Raw genomic sequence first — 17491 nt, forward strand, 5'->3', positions numbered from 1 at the left:
GCCACGTAGCTCCTTGCAAGTACTTGAGGATGACTGAACTAAAAGTGGAGAGTGGGTCTTCCATTTACGTCCAGGCCCGTGATTCTCATCCTTATCTTCTAAATACTGAAAATGCGAACTTGAAGAAAATAGTGCTGCAAAGTCTTTCAAAAAATACCTCACACAATATTCCATTGTAACTTCCCTTGTAGAACCACAAAGAATTTTAAAGTATCTGTAGATTATTGTCCTCTCACATCATATCTATCAAATATATCTATCAAATATATGATTGAGCTCCTGAAATGATAGGGACTGGACTAGCTGTCTAGGAAACGGGGTTGGGTAAGATGGTGTCTCTCCCTTTAGGTATTTTACACACTCCTGGAAGGTATTCCGAGGATACAATAGGTCAGGACATGTCTTACTATTTGGGCATCTTCAACAAAATAGCATAGACTGGGTAGTTTGTAAAGAGCAAAAATTACTCACAGTTCCATAGTCTGGAAATCCAAGATCTGGGTGTCAGCGTGGTCCAGTTCTGCTGAAAGCCTGCTTCCAGGTCACACACTGTCCACTTCTCCTTGGCAGAGACTGGGGGATTTATCTGAGACCTCTTTTAAAAGGGCACTAATTCCAATTGTGAGGCCTCCATCCTCATGACCTAATCACCTCCCAAAGGGCCCACCACCTAACACCATCACTTTGGGGATTAGGACTTTAATGAATCTTGTGGGGTACCAAACATAAGAACATAAAAGTCTTGGGGCTTCCCTGGTGATGCAGTGGTTGAGAGTCCGCCTGCCGATGCAGGGGACACGGGTTCGTGCCCCGGTCTGGGAAGATCCCACGTGCCGTGGAGCGGCTAAGCCCGTGAGCCATGGCCGTTGAGCCTGTGCGTCCAGAGCCTGTGCTCCGCAACGGGAGAGGCCACAACAGTGAGAGGCCCACGTACTGCAAAAAAAAAAAAAAGAACATAAAAGTCTTTAAAGGCTACACGCCTGTCATTTAGAAGTAAGAATATATTCATGCTGAGTAAATAAAGATGAAAGGGCAGGTTAGCAGGAAAAAAGAGCAGACCAAGGACTCAGAATCCAAACTCATGGTTTTGGACCTGAAGTCATGCTTTAATTATTACCAGCCAAATTTCGGAGATCAAACTGAAAGGAGCCCACTCTCCCATGGAACGGAACGAAGATACAGGATGCAACAGATCATTCATCATTCTTTGTGAAGAGTCTCCAAGGATTCTCAGGAGAAACGTAGTAATTGCCACATCAATAAAGATCTACTAAGGAGTAATATGTGTCTGGTTACTGCGAGCTGTGAGATTCAGGGAGAGTCTGAGTTCAGATAGGTGGCTCTGTATATGACACCAGGCTACTTCTTTTCTATTATAACCTAGTAGAGGGCAAATTAGAGATGAGGCCATCCTCATGAGTTTAATATAGTGCCAGGCAAAGGCTGAAAATTGTGCTGCAACTTGAATCCCCAGAGCCATATGCACCTTAAAGGAAACATAATCCTAGTGGTTTTAGCAATAAACTCAGTAGGCATGACTGATACCAGTAAGGGAAGAGTGGAAATATTAGCCATTTTGATTATAATCCCAGCAAATATGGCCCTGATGAAGCAAAATACCTTGGTCATTTGCAAATGCCTTCCAGTAGGAGGAGAAAATCTAAGAAATTGCTTTAGTTAAAACTACTTGTTGAGTGATTACACTGGGCCTGGTGCCGATGATACCGCAGACAATAAGACAGAGTCCAGTTACTACAGAGCTGATTTGTCAAAGATGGTCACATACCTACTGTTGGAAGATGGGAATGTAGAGGCCTGAAGCAACATAACTTCCACTGCAAAATAAAAAGTATTAAAGATTGGAGCTGAAAGTTAATTCTTTCCACAACATAATCAATATTTATTCAGTTCTAAATTAATTATAAAGATGGTTTCCTTTTGTTTGAAAAGGATAGACTTGGATTGGCACCTCTGAAAGTCCTTAGGGAAATTTGAAATTTAATGCAAAAATAGAAAGATTCAAATTGATTATGACTGCTAAATCATGCATTCTCATTGGGGATGATAACTGCTTCCATGGGTGCAAACATTAGTTTTTAGGGGTATGACAAATTTTGCTATTACAATGCTGTGGCACTCCAAAGCTTAACCCTATACAACAAAATCTTATTCCTTAGTATTCATTTTTGTCTTTGGGTTTTCTTGTGTATCATACATACAAGAAGCATTGACACTGAGTTCATGGAAGATAAACAAACTGCATACACGATCAGTGCTCCACACTATGGTGACTTGATGGCTCACTGGAGGACTTTCTCTCCATTATTTGCTTGATCTCAAAGTAATATTGTGAGAGGTGGCCTTTACTTACTTCTGAGCTCCCATTGGCTGTCTTGTAGATTTTGTTTATGTTTGAGTCTCAGTATGATTTACACTATGGGAATTAAATACAAATAGAAAATTGTATTTGTATATTAAATACAAAAAAGGTTAGGGGCTTCCCTGGTGGCACAGTGGTTGAGAGTCTGCCTGCCGATGCAGGGGACACAGGTTCGTGCCCCGGTCCGGGAGGATCCCACATGCCGTGGAAGCTGGGCCAATGCGCCATGGCCACTGAGCCTGCGTGTCAGGAGCCTGTGCTCCACAACGGAAGAGGTCACAACAGTGAAAGGCCCGCGTACTGCAAAAAAAAAAAAAAAAAAAAAAGGTTATATTTTATCATATAATTCTACTGAAGTTGTTCAACACATCCATAATTATGGCAAGTGCTTAACAGAAAAAAATGTTTACAATATCTAGATGAATATCTAGAGGCAGTGAAATTAAAAATTATTTTCTGAAAAAACTTATTTTATGATATGAAGCAAAATTAAAAGTTAAGTACCTAAAAATAAATATTAAGAAAATAATTTAAAAATTTCAATGATTTAGAGCAGTTTTGAATGATTTTTAAGTATATCTATAACTTGGTAGTACTATAAAGTTTATAAATTTTATTTGAATATGTAGTTTGCTACATTCCTGTTTATATAAGTAAATATAGTAATTAAAAGTCACTCTTAAAACTTAGTTGTAAAGTTAAATTAAAATTCAATAGCTTATCAATCAGTGTGATACATCACATCAATAAATTGAAGAATAAAAACCATATGATCATCTCAATAGATACAGAAAAATCTTCTGACAAAATTCAACACCCATTTATGAAGAAAACTCTCAAGAAAGTGGGCATAGAGGGAACCTACCTCAACATAATAAAGACCATATACAACAAACCCACAGCAAACATCATTCTCAATGGTGAAAAACTGAAAGCATTTCCTCTAAGATCAGGAACAAGACAAGGATGTCCACTATTATTCAACATAACCTTGGAACTCCTAGCCACAGCAATCAGAGAAGAAAAATAAAAGGAATCAAAATTGGAAAAGAAGTAAAACTGTCACTGTTTGCAGATGACATGATACTATACAGAGAAAATCCTAAAGATGCTACTAGAAAACTACTAGAGCTCATCAATGAATTTGGTAAAGTTGCAGGATACAAACTTAATACACAGAAATCTCTTGCATTCCTATACACTAACAATGAAATATTGGAAAGAGAAATCAAGAAAACAATCACATTTACCACCAGATCAAAAACAATAAAACACTAGGAATAAACCTACCTAAGGAGGCAGAAGATTTGTACTCAGAAAACTATAAGACACTGATGAAAGAAATCAAAGATGACACAAACAGGACTTCCTTGGTGGTGCATTGGTTAAGAATCCGCCTACCAATGCAGGGGACACAGGTTCGAGCCCTGGTCCGGGAAGATCCCACGTGCCGTGGAGCAACTAAGCCCATGCGCCACAACTACTGAAGCCCGTGTGCCTAGAGCCCATGCTCCACAGTGAGAGAAGCCACCACAATAAGAAGCCCGCACACTACACCGAAGAGTAGCCCCCGCTCGCCTCAACTACAGAAAGCCCGCGTGCAGCAACAAAGACCCAATGCAGCCATAAATAAATAAATAAATAAATAAGAAAGACACAAACAGATGGAGAGATGTATTGATACCATGTTCTTGGATTGGAAGAATCAATATTGTGATAATGACTATACTACCCAAAGCAATCTACAGATTCAATGCAATCCCTATCAAATTACCAATGGCATTTATCATGGAGTTAGAACAAAAAATTTTACAATTTATATGGAAACACAAAAGACCATGAAAAGCTAAGCAATACTGAGAAAGAAAAACGGAGCTGGAGGAATCAGGTTCCCTGACTTCAGACTGCACTACAAAGCTATAGTAATCAAAACCGTATGGTACTGGCCCCAAAACAGAAATATAGATCAATAGAACAGGATAGAAAGTCCAGAGTTAAACCCATGCACCTATGGTCACCTAATCTATGACAAAGGAGGCAAGAATATATAATGGAGAAAAGATAGTCTCTTTAATAAGTGGTGCTGGGGAAATTGGACAGCTACATGTAAAAGAATGAAATTAGAACACTCCCTAACACCATACACAAAAATAAACTCAAAATGGATTAGAGACCTAAATGTAAGACCGGACACTATAAAACTCTTAGAGGAAAACAGAGGCAGAACACTCTATGACATAAATCACAGCAAGATCCTTTTTGACCCACCTCCTAGAGAAATGGAAATAAAAACAGAAATAAACAAATGGGACCTAATTAAACTTAAAAGCTTTTACACAGCAAAGGAAATCATAAACGAAATGAAAAGACCATCCTCAGAGTGGGAGAGAAAATATTTGCGAACGAGGCAACTGACAAGGGATTAATTTCCAAAATATACAAACAGCTCATGTAGCTCAATATCAAAAAAACAAACAACCCAATCTAAAAACGGGTGGAAGGAACTTCCCTGGTGGCGCAGTGGCTAAGAATCTGCCTGCCAATGCAGGGGACACGGGTTCAATCTCTGGTCTGGGAAGATCCCACATTTTGCAGAGCAACTAAGCCCATGAGCCACAACTACTGAGCCTGTGTGCCACAACTACAGAAGCCTGTGCACCTAGATCCCATGCTCCACAACAAGAGAAACCACTGCAATGAGAAGCCTGTGCACCGCAACGAAGAATAGCCCCCGCTCACTGCAACTAGAGAAAGCCAGCGCACAGCAACAAAGACCCAACACAGCCAAAAAATAATTAATTAAATAAATTTATATTTTAAATAAGCTTTAAAAAAATGAGCAGAATATCTAAATAGACATTTCTCTAAAGAAGATATGCAGATGGCCAAAGAGTACATGATGCTCAGCATCACTAATTATTAGAGAAATGCAAATCAAAACTACAATGAAGTATCACTTCACACTGGTCAGAATGGCCATCATCAAAAAACCTACAATAAATGCTGGAGAGGGTGTGGAGAAAAGGGAACCCTCTTGCACTGTTGGTGGGAATGTAAATTGATACAGCCACTATGGAGAACAGTATGGAGGTTCCTTAAAAAACTAAAAATAGGGACTTCCCTGGTGGTCCAGCAGTTACAACTCCACGCTCCCAATGCAGGCAGCCCGGGTTCAATCCCTGGTCAGGTAACTAGATCCTGCATGCCACAACTAAGAGCCTGCATGCCCCAACAAAAAGATCCTGCATGCTGCAACTAAGACCCAGCTCAGCCAAATAAATAGTTTTTAAAAACCCTAAAAATAGAACTACCATATGACCCAGCAATCCCACTCCTGGGCATATACCCGAAGAAAACCATAATTCAAAAAGATACATGCACCCCAATGTTCACAGAAGCACTATTTACAATAGCCAGGACATGGAAGCAACCTAAATGTCCATCAACAGATGAATGGATAAAGAAGATGTGGTACATATATACAGTGGAATATTAGCCATAAAAAGGAACAAAATTGTGCCATTGGCAGAGATGTGGATGGACCTAGAGACTGTCATACAGAGTGAAGTAAGTCAGAAAGAAAAAAACAAATATCGTATAATATCGCTCATATGTGGATCTAGAAAAATGGTACAGACGAACTTATTTGTAAAGCAGAAATAGAGACACAGATGCAGAGAACAAACTTATCGATACCAAGGGGGGAAAAGGGGAGTAGGATGAATTGGGAGATTGGGATGGATATATATACGCTTCTATGTGTAAAATAGATAACTAATGAGAACCTACTGTAGAGCACAGGGAACTCTATTCAATGATCTGTGGTGACCTAAATGGGAAGGATACCCAAAAAAGAGGGGATATATGTATACATATAACTGATTCACTTTGCTGTACAGCAGAAACTAACACAACATGGTAAAGCAACTATACTCCAATAAAAAGTAATTTAAAAAATAGAGAAAAAAGGGAAGAAAAGATACATGCACCACAATGTTCATTGCAGCACTATTTACAATAGCCAGGACATGGAAGCAACCTAAATGTCCATTGACAGAGGAATGGATAAAGAAGATGTAGTACATATATATAATGGAATATTATTTAGCCATAAAAAAGAATGAAATAATGCCATTTGCAGTAACATGGATGGACCCAGACATGGTCATACTGAGTGAAATAAGTCAGAGAGAGAAAGACAAATATCATATGATATCGCTTTTACGTGGAATCTAAAAAAAGGGTACAAGTGAACTTATCTACAAAACAGAAACAGAGTGACAGATGTAGAAAACAAACTTATGGTTACCAGGGGGTAAGCCGGGGGAGGGATAAACTGGGAGATTGGGATTGACATATACACACTACTAAATACAAAACAGATAAATAATAAGGATCTACTTTGTAGCACAGGGAACTCTACTCAATACTCTATAATGACCTATATGGGAAAGGAATCTAAAAAAGAGTGGATATACGTATATGTCTAACTGATTCACTTTGCTGTACACCTGAAACTAACACAACACTTTAAACCAACTCTACTCCAATAAAATTTTTTTTAATTCAATAGCTTTAAAAAAAATTCAATAGCTTTAAAACTTTTTGTCATTCTTAACCCTGCAGTGAATACAAGAAGTAAGCTTTGCACTTTTTATATGTACAGAGTAGAGATATCCATAGAGCACATAAATACATACACAGGACATATGTGTTATCAAAATTTCATGTTGGGATGGGGCAATTAGGAAAAACTATCTAAGAAGGCTCTGTGGGCAGGGGCAGAGGTAATAATGGAAAAAAATATTTGTGAAACACTGCCCTAACCCAATAGAATTTGTATAAATTTTTCTTGAATATGTAATTTGGTACATTCCTATTAAGTAAATGTATTACATTAAAAGTCATTCTGCACACTTAACCAAAATGTTAAATTAACTGCAGTAGCTTTTACAGTTAATTTTTAGCCTAAACTTTTTTGTCATACTCACCCCTGCATCGAATAAAAAGAATAATCTTTTCACTTTCTTTTTCTATTTATAAAGTAGAGATATGCATGGAGTACATATCGATGTACACAGTATATCTGTGTATCAAAATTTCATAGGGGAGCCATATGGAAAGAAAATATCTAGAAAGCCTCTGGGGGCAGGAGAAGGGGAGGCAAGGAAGAAAAACAGTGGTTGAGAAACGCTGCCCTAACCTATCTGGAGAGTGCAAAATGAAAAGCAAAAACAGAAGTAGAAAGTAAGAGGGAACATTCAGAAAATGGAAACCAATTCATTCCCATTTAAGACCCAGGCCTGAAGGAAGGTCTTCAGAGAACCTAGAGAGTAGGGTTCACAGAATCACCCACCTCAGCCAGGCCGGCAGCATCTGCAAGGTCCCCGATGGCCCCAACTGTGTCCTTACTCCTGGTCCTGGTGCTGCTCAGCTGCAACTCCAACTGCTCTCTGGGCTGCGACCTGCCTCAGACCCACAGCCTGGCTAACACGAGGGCCCTGATGCTCCTGCAACAAATGAGGAGAATCTCCCCCTTCTCCTGCCTGAAGGACAGAAATGACTTTGGATTCCCCCAGGAGGCGTTTGGAGGCAACCAGTTCCAGAAGGCTCAAGCCATTGCTGTCGTCCATGAGATGATCCAGCAGACCTTCCAGCTCTTCAGCACGGAGGGCTCGGCTGCCGCTTGGGATGAGACCCTCCTGGACAGGTTCTGCACTGCACTTTATCAGCAGCTCACTGACCTGCAAGCATGTCTGATGCAGGAGGCGGGGCTGGAAGGGACTCCCCTGCTGAAGGAGGACTCCATCCTGGCTGTGAGGAAATACTTCCACAGAATCACTGTCTATCTGCAAGAGAAGAAATACAGCCCTTGTGCCTGGGAGATTGTCAGAGCAGAACTCATGAGATCCTTCTCTTCATCAACAAACTTGCAAGAAAGACTCAGGAGGAAGGAATGACACACACCTGCTTCAACACGGAAGTGATTCTCACTAACGAGACCACACTTCCCCCTGTGCTGCCATGTCAAAGACTCTCATTTCTACTGTCATCATGCCCTGAACTGAATTAATTTGCCAAGTGTTTTCAGGAATATTAAGCAACATGATGTTCTACTCTACAGGCACTAGTCCCTCATGATACATCAGTCCATGCTGATCTATCTACTTACTTATCTACTTAAATATTTATTTATCTATTTTAATATTTATTTCACTATTTATAAAGATTTAAATTATTTTTATTTACATAATATTATGTGCATGTATACATTGTGGTTAAGAGAAAAATATATATACTTTGTATTAACTCAGTTTATGAGTTTTCTTTGTTCATTAAATTCTTACTATAGAAAACTTCCTGTTTTGTTTTTTTCTTTGAAAAAGAAACACCAAGCCTGAATGTGCAACCTGATTAAAGAATGTATGTTACAATTCCTTGATCCATCATTACGATTTTCACGTTAGAAATAAAAATAGACTTCTTCTAGCCAGGTTGTGTGTTGCCCTCAGGACCTAGAGGTGAACATAATTAATCCAATTCTGCTTTGGGTAACTTTGATTTTTTTTTAAAGGAAAGTAACCTAAAAACAATAATCAGTTAATACAGGGACTTCCTTCGTGGTCCAGTGTTTAAGACTCTGCTCTGCCAATACAGGGGGCCCGGATTCCATCCCTGGTCAGGGAACTAGATCCTGCATGCTGCAACTAAGAGCCCACATGCCGCAAGCAACTAAAAGATCCTGAATGCTGCAACCAAAGATCCCGAATGCCGCAATGAAGATCCTGGACGCAGCAATGAAGATCCCGTGTGCCGCAACTAAGACCTGGCACAGCCAAATAAATACAGAAATACTTTTTAAAAATCAGTTAATTCACAATTAAATTTAATTATTTTTAAAATAGTACTAATTTGTAGTAGAAATTAATATCAGTTAAATTTAGTGCTACAGTGAGAAGGTGGGAAAATGGAATTCCCCCAGCAGAAGGTGGATCATGTCATGCGAGGATGTAGAACTTAAAGCAGTAGATATTATCTATAGTTAACTAGTAGACATTTCAGTGCAAATGTCCGTTGGATACTGGAGATGGCAATCTATAAGCAATTCCATGAAGTGTAAAGCATGGAACAGAAGAAGTGATCAAATAGGAGGAGAGTATCAAATGAGAAAAGGACTGAAAATTGAATCCTATGACCTCAACGTTAAAAGGGAGGGAACGCTACAAAGGAAAGCAAGGGGAAAGGCCATATGTTAACAGGACAAGAGAGAATGGTGAGAAGACCATGTTTGAAAGACTGAAACTGCCTAGCAGATTCAATGCATTCATGAAAACGTAGATGGAAAGTGCTCCTACATTGGGAAAAGAGATGGCATTGGCCACTTAGCGAGAGCTTGTTTGGTAGACTTAATCTGCAGAAACCATAGTGGAGAAGGTGGAAGCATGAATAAGAGAAGGGAATGACAATATATACAGAAAATAGGTTTGAGATGTTTGCCATCTGAATTGGAGGAGAGACATAGGGTGGAACCTAGAATGGATGTGGATTATTTTTTTCTCTGCATTGTTTTCCCTTTTTGAACTATTTTTTGCTTCTGAGGAGATTTCATGGATTTGATGTATTGAAAACTCATATCAATGTTCAAGATCTGATTTACTTTAAATCCTGACATTTAATCACTTACAGTGATAATGTATCATTATTTTGATGAACATGATGTTGAGTGTCAGTAAGCTGCTCTGTGCTTGAAACCATCCACTACAAGGGAAACAGATAGAACTGACCATAGTGAGAGCTGATTTGCTGAAATGAATCAGCAGAACCCATACTGGAGCAAGTGGAAGGGTAACAAGAGAAGAACTTCCATGGTCATTATTTCACCTGGGGAGTCACTTTACTTCTTTCACTCTCATCATAGTCAGATTTGCATTTGTTTTCCTTTTACCTCAGTACATCAAATGCAAGGACAGCTTTCCAAGAAAGTTGAATGGAGAAGGAAATCAATGATGTATTGAACATTATGGAAAATCATGGTATGGGCCCTTTATGTTTCCATTTTTGCTTCCCTCTTAAGCTACTCAACTCAAGAGGATAAAGGAAGTAATTCAGTAGTAGCAAGACAACCCTGCCCAGAAAAATACTAAATGAAAAAGAACGTATAACATTACAAAGACTCTGACACCAGGAAAGCAGAGAAGGCTAATTTTATCTAGCATCCTATGCCCTACATTTTCACCACCCTACGTCTTCACTGTGAGATGGAGAATGATGAACCAAGAGGCTCAGTAGAAATGTACTGAGTCATCTAATGATGCTTAATAATTACTTCAATATAAGGTTCTGATGCGAGGTCAGGAGAAGCTTCTGATGGGAGGTCTAATGGAAAATCTAAGAATACTCTTTGTTAATAATTAGGTGGAATAATTATTATGAACTCTGTACTAATCATAAAATGGTGAACAAGATATTAGACCTGTCACCTATGGTGGTCACTTGTCAAACAGGTCTAATAAATCTATTTTCAAGGAGACCAATCCCAAAGGATAAGCCAGCTTGGCTGATATGGAAAATAAAGAGGGCAGAAACAGAGTCCAGGACTAGAAGTAAGCACAGTCAACCTCTTAGCAAGATAAATGTAAATCCTCACCCTAAAGGCCAATTTACCTCAGGTCCTTTTACCCCATACATCATGTTCAACTTTCAACAGAAACTTACCATACTAAAAGGTGAAAAACACAGTTTGAAGGGACAGAGCAAGTATCAGAACTAGACTCATATACAGTAGAGATTTAGAAATGATCAGACCAGGAGTCAAAATGATAGCAATTATAGTGCAAAAGGCTTTAATATAGTCATCTATTTATTCTTCTACTTTATCTCAGTCATACTATGTATGGTATTTAAACTAGTTTTGTTCATATAATATCATGTTCAACTTTATAGTGTATTCAGTATAATAAAATACGCTTACCTGTATATTGTTTCAAATTATTTTCTTGTTTAATTTATGAAACTCTCCCCCAGATGACATCTTGGATGTTTTTATTCTTACAAAAAGAAGTAGCTTTAATTTGCAAGGCATACTGAAACATGGATGACAAATTCTACTCATCATTCATTTATTTCAGTGGTTTATATTTTATTTTATTTTTTTAAATTTTATTTATTTTTTGCCATGCTGGGTCTTCGTTGCTGTGCGCAGGCTTTCTCTAGTTGTGGCGAGCAGGGGCTACTCTTTGTTGTGGCTTCTCATTGCGATGGCTTCTCTTGTTGTGGAGCACGGGCTCTAGGCTCACGGGTTTCAGTAGCTGCGGCACGTGGGCTCAGTAGTTGTGGCGCACGGGCTCAGTAGTTGTGGCTCGCGGGCTCTAGAGCACAGGCTCAGTAGTTGTGGCCCATGGGCTTAGTTGCTCCGTGGCATGTGGGATCTTCCCGGACCAGGGATCGAACCCGTGTCCCCTGCAATGGCAGGCAGATTCTTAACCACTGCACCAGCAGGGAAGTCCCAGGTTATATTTTAAAACTTCATATTTCTATATTGGATATATGATAGTTCTGAGAATACAGAGGTGAAAAAAGAAAATGCCAAACCTATTCTTCTGGAGAGTTCAGTTTGGAAGAGATAAAAGATATAAAAACAGTAATCATGCTAAATTATTTCAATTAAGTTTCCTATTACAATGAGAGATAGGGAAAAGGGGATTCTCTCACCAGAATCTGGAATGAGGCATCTCAAGAAGGAGAGAAAGCAGATGGACTCTATAAAGTGCCCAAGACACATCGAAAGACAGACTTCCCGTTGGAAGCAGCATATGTGGATGTCGTTCCTTAGGAGTAGAGTGTGGAACGAGATGATGACCGAAAGCTCGTGAGGACCTTCAACTTTTAAGAGTGAGAAGGAGAAGGAGAGTCTGAAGAGGGCACAAAGGTGGAGTAGCCAGTGCACTTAGGAGTCAACCAGGGAAAAATGATCTTCAGAAAGCACCAAAGAAGAAAACAAAGGGCTTGAGAATTACAGAGGATGGAAGTTAAATAATTATTTATATGTGATATGGGTTTCTGCATTGAGTCTAGATTCTGCCAGGACACATGTGTGATGCTGGGGAATCACTTAACTTCCCTGAGCCTCAGTTTCCTCAAATATAAAGTAGGGAAAATATTCCTCGAGTTGTATTGATATTAGACCAACCAGAATATTTAAGAACACTTAGCAGAGTATCATCCACAGAGTGAGGGCTAAACAGATAGTGTGTTGTTTCCTATATTTTTCACATAGGTCTAAATGGGAATAATGAATTCTCCTCCCCCTCTCTCTGTCACTGACTGAAAAACCACGACGGACTAAAAAACAGAACTGGGAGAAAGTGTGTCATCAATTGTATGTAATTTTATATACAATAATATACATATATGGTACATATATATGAATACATAGTATAAAATATGCTACATATAAAATATACCATATATAATATACCATATATCCATCTGCTGATTCTGATACATGGCACAAATCCCCTTCCTCTCTGTTTTCCTGGATCCCATTCTTTCACTAAAATATCACAATCATTCAGTTCCTCCCAAGGTAGAAATCCATAGTGTACTTTCCCCATTCACTCCGCATGAAGCTGTACTGCCCATTCATACAGCTCTTTCCTTCTCCATTAGGGTTTCTGGCTGTCAATTTCCCCTTAAGACTACAAAGCCACCAATGGAAAGCAGAAGATGAGTGAAAGTTCTAGGTTTGGCAGAAACTCTCATATGACTCCACCCTCTCCACCTGCCAAGCACTGCAGGTCCAGACTGTCCAGACTCCCAGAGAAACACAGTAAATAGATGGCACCCTGCCCAACACTGAACAATGGTGGAGAACCCAGGAGCTCACCTGTGCCTCTATTTGCACACTTCCACGTGCTGACTGCACTAGGAGGAACTCACCTGGTTCAGGACTCTTATTTGCTCAAAAAGCCCAAAGCGCAGGAAACATGGAGTTGAAAGGCAGCAACAGCTTGAGAACTTGGAAGGAGAACAGAGATGTTTAAAGCATTCACTGGAACAGCGGCAGGTCCTCAGGACATGGAAGAACACAGATGAGCTGCATTGAGGCAAGTGTTTCTCCAGAACATTCCTTTTCAGAGAAAAAAAGATTGAGGTGCATGCGATAGCACAGAGTTCTCCCAGAAGGACGTGGCCACTGGCAGTGTCCCCAGCACTGATACCACAGCAGCCTGCGGAGTCTTGGAAGGGACGAGGGTTACCTCAGTGCCAGCTGCAAACCTGTTTTGTCCTTAGGACCCAGCAAGTTATCACAGAGCAGGGAAGGATATTCCTGGGGACAATGCAATCCAAGGAATTTCTTACATTCCATCATGATGTCTTTGCCCCTTTGAAAGGCAAACAAAATAAAACATGCTTGAATAGGAGGGACACAGGCAGGGATTTTAATATATTTAGCAACAACTGGGATAGAGCCTTTCCAGCAGGGCATGTATCAGTAACATGCACACTAGAAGGTCACAGTTTCTAAAAGCAACAAAGAGCTAAGTGGAAATTCATTTATTTAATTTAGGCAATTTGGAAAGAGGACACTGATGGATCGATCATCTCTCTGTTCTTTCCAGTTGGTGCATACAGCACTGAGTAGGTACTTTTAAAGTCAGAAGGACATTTAAAGTACATTTAGAGGTTTGGAAACCTTCCTAAGGATTAGGGTCCTAAAACAAGCAGAAACCATTCCTATATTACTGCTAAAAATATCATTTTATTAACAAATGATTTTTTAAATAGTATTTTTATTTCAATTCTTCAGTATTATGATGTTTTAATGGGCTGAGGCTAAAATTTAAATAAAGACAACTCTACAAGGCCATGAGGGTGACTCTGAAGTTCAAGCCAGACTCTCCCTGCTAAGGAGCCCATTAGAAACCTTCACTCCTTCTGTCTAAGAAGCACGTATGCTCTTCCGTCTTGGTCACACATAAGGCTTCTTGGGTACCCACATCTTAACCAACAGTTGGAACAATAAAGAGTAGAGATTCTTATTTAGACTCTCTCAGTAAACAAATGGATGTCCAGCCTGGACTGTAGGTGAGAAATGGAGGTGTCTTCATTGAGAATGAGAACAGCAGGCTGATCTGAGGAGGTCTCCTGGGAAATCAGTGAGGTCCTTGTTGACTGGAAACAAACAACAACATAGAGCTGGGACCTCAGTTTTTTGGGAGGACTTACTGAGGACCATAACCCAGAGGACAGCCTTTCAGCTCTGACAAACTGCCCCAAGGACATAAGGGGGAGGTCAGTATATACGTGACTGTGGTGAAGGGGATACGTGCAATCAAGGACACATCTTGGTAGAAGGTTGCTGCTAGTCATGAGGAGCATTTGTCACTATTAATGATTTTAGTGCTTTTCTAAGTCTGAGAAGTTGCAAAAAATTGAATTCATAGAATTTTCTCAGGAAATTATCTAACCATCTGCAGGCCTATTCTGTCAGTTTTCCCAGAGCAGAGAGTGCCCCATTCCTGATCTCCACCCTGAAGTCCTGTCAGGGGTGTTGGGGTAAGGGACTGCTGTGGCTAATGACTTTATTCTTGTAGAACCAGATGGTGAGTGACTTTTTAGTTGTCCTCCTGAAGGAGAAACGTCAGAGCTCACATGGCTAGAAATTGTTAGGTGCTTTTTTTTTTTTTTTTCTTAAACTCACAAGAAAACTCAAGTGTTAAAAATATATAGATTCCAGGGGTCAGCTCTTCTAGGGTTAATAAAGTTATTTTACTATATTTCATTGAAGAAATCACTCACGAAATCTTAGACTTGGCGCTGCGTGGCTTGTGTGATCTCAGTTCCCCCACCGGGTATTGAATCCGGGCCACAGCAGTGAGAGTGCCGGATCGTAACCACTAGGCCAGTAGGAAACTTCCTTTTTTTTTTTTTTTTTTTTTCAATAGGCAGAAAAATCTATTCCTTTCTAACTACTTAATAGTGATTTTGTCTCTTTTGATTAGAACTTAAAGTCAGTTCAGTTGACTCAGACCACACCCCATGTAGCCCTACAAAACCATGGACAGTAACCCTTTGGCATCTTAAGTGGAATAAGGGTCCTTTGTCATCTCACTGTCCTCTGTCTGCTTATTTCATTGGTTCCTAAATATCATGTTCATGTGCAGCCTTCACTTTCTTTAAAGGGCGCTTTCAGACAAATCACTGTAAACACCCTAAGGTTTGCCCTTGTATCTTTGGTACGTTTGGAACAGTTCATTCGTCCAGATTTATATTTCTCTCCAGTTGTATAAGTGAGTTTGATCCAAATAGGGTTATTGAGAGGGTTAATTTTTTTTTTCTATTTTTTGGCTGAGCCATGGGGCATGCGAGATCTTAGTTCCCCGACCAGGGATCGAACCCGTGCCCCCTGAAGTGGAAGCTCGGTGTCTTAACTACTGGACTGCCAGGGAAGTCCCTAAATTTTAAAGAACTTAGAAAGTGGCTAGTCCATTAGTAGCAAGCAATAAAATTCAGTTATTACTTTTTTTTTTTTTTTTTTTTTGCGGTACGTGGGCCTCTCACTGCTGTGGCCTCTCCCATTGCAGAGCACAGGCTCCAGACACGCAGGCCCAGCAGCCATGGCCCATGGGCCCAGCCGCTCCGCGTCACGTGGGATCTTCCCGGACCGGGGCAGGAAACCGTGTCCCCTGCATCGGCAGGCGGACTCCCAACCACTGCGCCACCAGGGAAGCCCCCAGTTATTACTTTTTAATATCATGATTACTATTAACCAGGTAAGATCAGGATCTTTTGGAATCATCTAATTCCCTTCCTTTAATTCTAGTTTTCTTAAAGTACCCTTCTCATTGCCTGAATGGATTTATCACCTAGACGGATGCTCAGCAAGACTGATCTTGCTGACCCTCCCAGACAGGGTTAGTGTTCTAGCAACTGGGGTTCTGGTTGCTAGTCACTTGTGAGCTGGTGGGTGTGACTTCTTCCTTTTCTCCTCAAAACTGATCATACATGGATTAAATGAAAGAAGAATGAGGAAGCTGGTCGTGTGAAGCTGAAGGCCATCAACTGACCCAGGACTTGGTCTTTTCTGAGCTTCTGGCAGAAGCAACCATGTTCCTGCCTTTCTGTTTTTCACCTTGGCCTCATCCTTCCAGGACTTGGTCTTTTTTGAGCTTCTGGCAGAAGCAACCACGTTCCTGTCTTTCTGTTTTTCACAGTGGCCTCATCCTTCTCCTCTGACATAGCCTCGTCCCCAACTGTGCTGCACTGAAGTTTGCTAACTTAGAATCTGTCATTGTGTCAGGGGAAAATCACTTCCCTTCTTTCACATTCATGACACTCAGACTCACATTTGTTTTCTTTTTGCCCACAAGACAGCTGTCGAATTTTACTTTCTAGGACAGTTGCAGTGATAAACAAAAAATCTAAAGTTTGAAAATGATAGAGACTGGAGCCCCTTTGCCTTTCTTTACCTCCCTTTATTGTTCTTACCTCCTCATGAATTAGAACTAATGCAGGAGCAGCGAGACAAATCTTGTCCAATAAGTCACTAAGTGAATATAAGTTACAAAAACTTTAAATGAAAAATTACACACAAGTAAAGGAAAGAAGGCGATTTCTCTCTGACCTAATCCTGGGCCTCGCTGCCCTGCATTCTCAGAGGGAGACAGAGACAGAGGAAGGGAGAAGCCCAGTGGCATCAACTGACTGAATGAACAACTGAACCTCACTGGTTTCTGTGACATAAGCTTTAATGAGAGACAACACCAATGCTGAATTCTCTGCCCCCAGCTCAGAAACTTTGAGCATAACAAGTGTTGACTAGCTTGAGTAAAAGAGTTGAATAATAAAATTGGTATTTGGCCAAATAAAAATTATGTGTCTACTCAGGGTGAAATGATTAGAATTGGGTAACTCCTCCACCACCTTAGAGAAAACACACTTTTGCTCTCAGTATCTGAGGGCTGCTGGCACTTCTGATACCTGAGGACACGGGTCAGGAGGGGAGGCGGTCACCACTGAGGACTAGGGTCCTTCACACAGACACTCCAGGGCAAGGGTGAGGGTCCTGGAAGATGAATGATTTTCCCAACAAATCAACAAGCCCCTCCA

General features: G+C 40.3%; 1 protein-coding gene across 1 annotated transcript; it reads left to right on the forward strand.

Annotated features, from left to right (window-relative positions):
• Positions 1–7770: 7770 nt before the first annotated feature.
• Positions 7771–8340, forward strand: LOC132491770 (interferon alpha-1-like). The gene has a single exon (XM_060100668.1). The coding sequence runs from the start codon at positions 7771–7773 to the stop codon at positions 8338–8340; it is 570 nt and encodes a 189-aa protein (XP_059956651.1).
• The last annotated feature ends 9151 nt before the right edge of the window (positions 8341–17491 follow it).

This window comes from Mesoplodon densirostris, chromosome 6 (genome assembly GCF_025265405.1).
Source record: "Mesoplodon densirostris isolate mMesDen1 chromosome 6, mMesDen1 primary haplotype, whole genome shotgun sequence".
In the NCBI taxonomy this organism is placed as follows: Eukaryota; Metazoa; Chordata; class Mammalia; order Artiodactyla; family Ziphiidae; genus Mesoplodon; species Mesoplodon densirostris.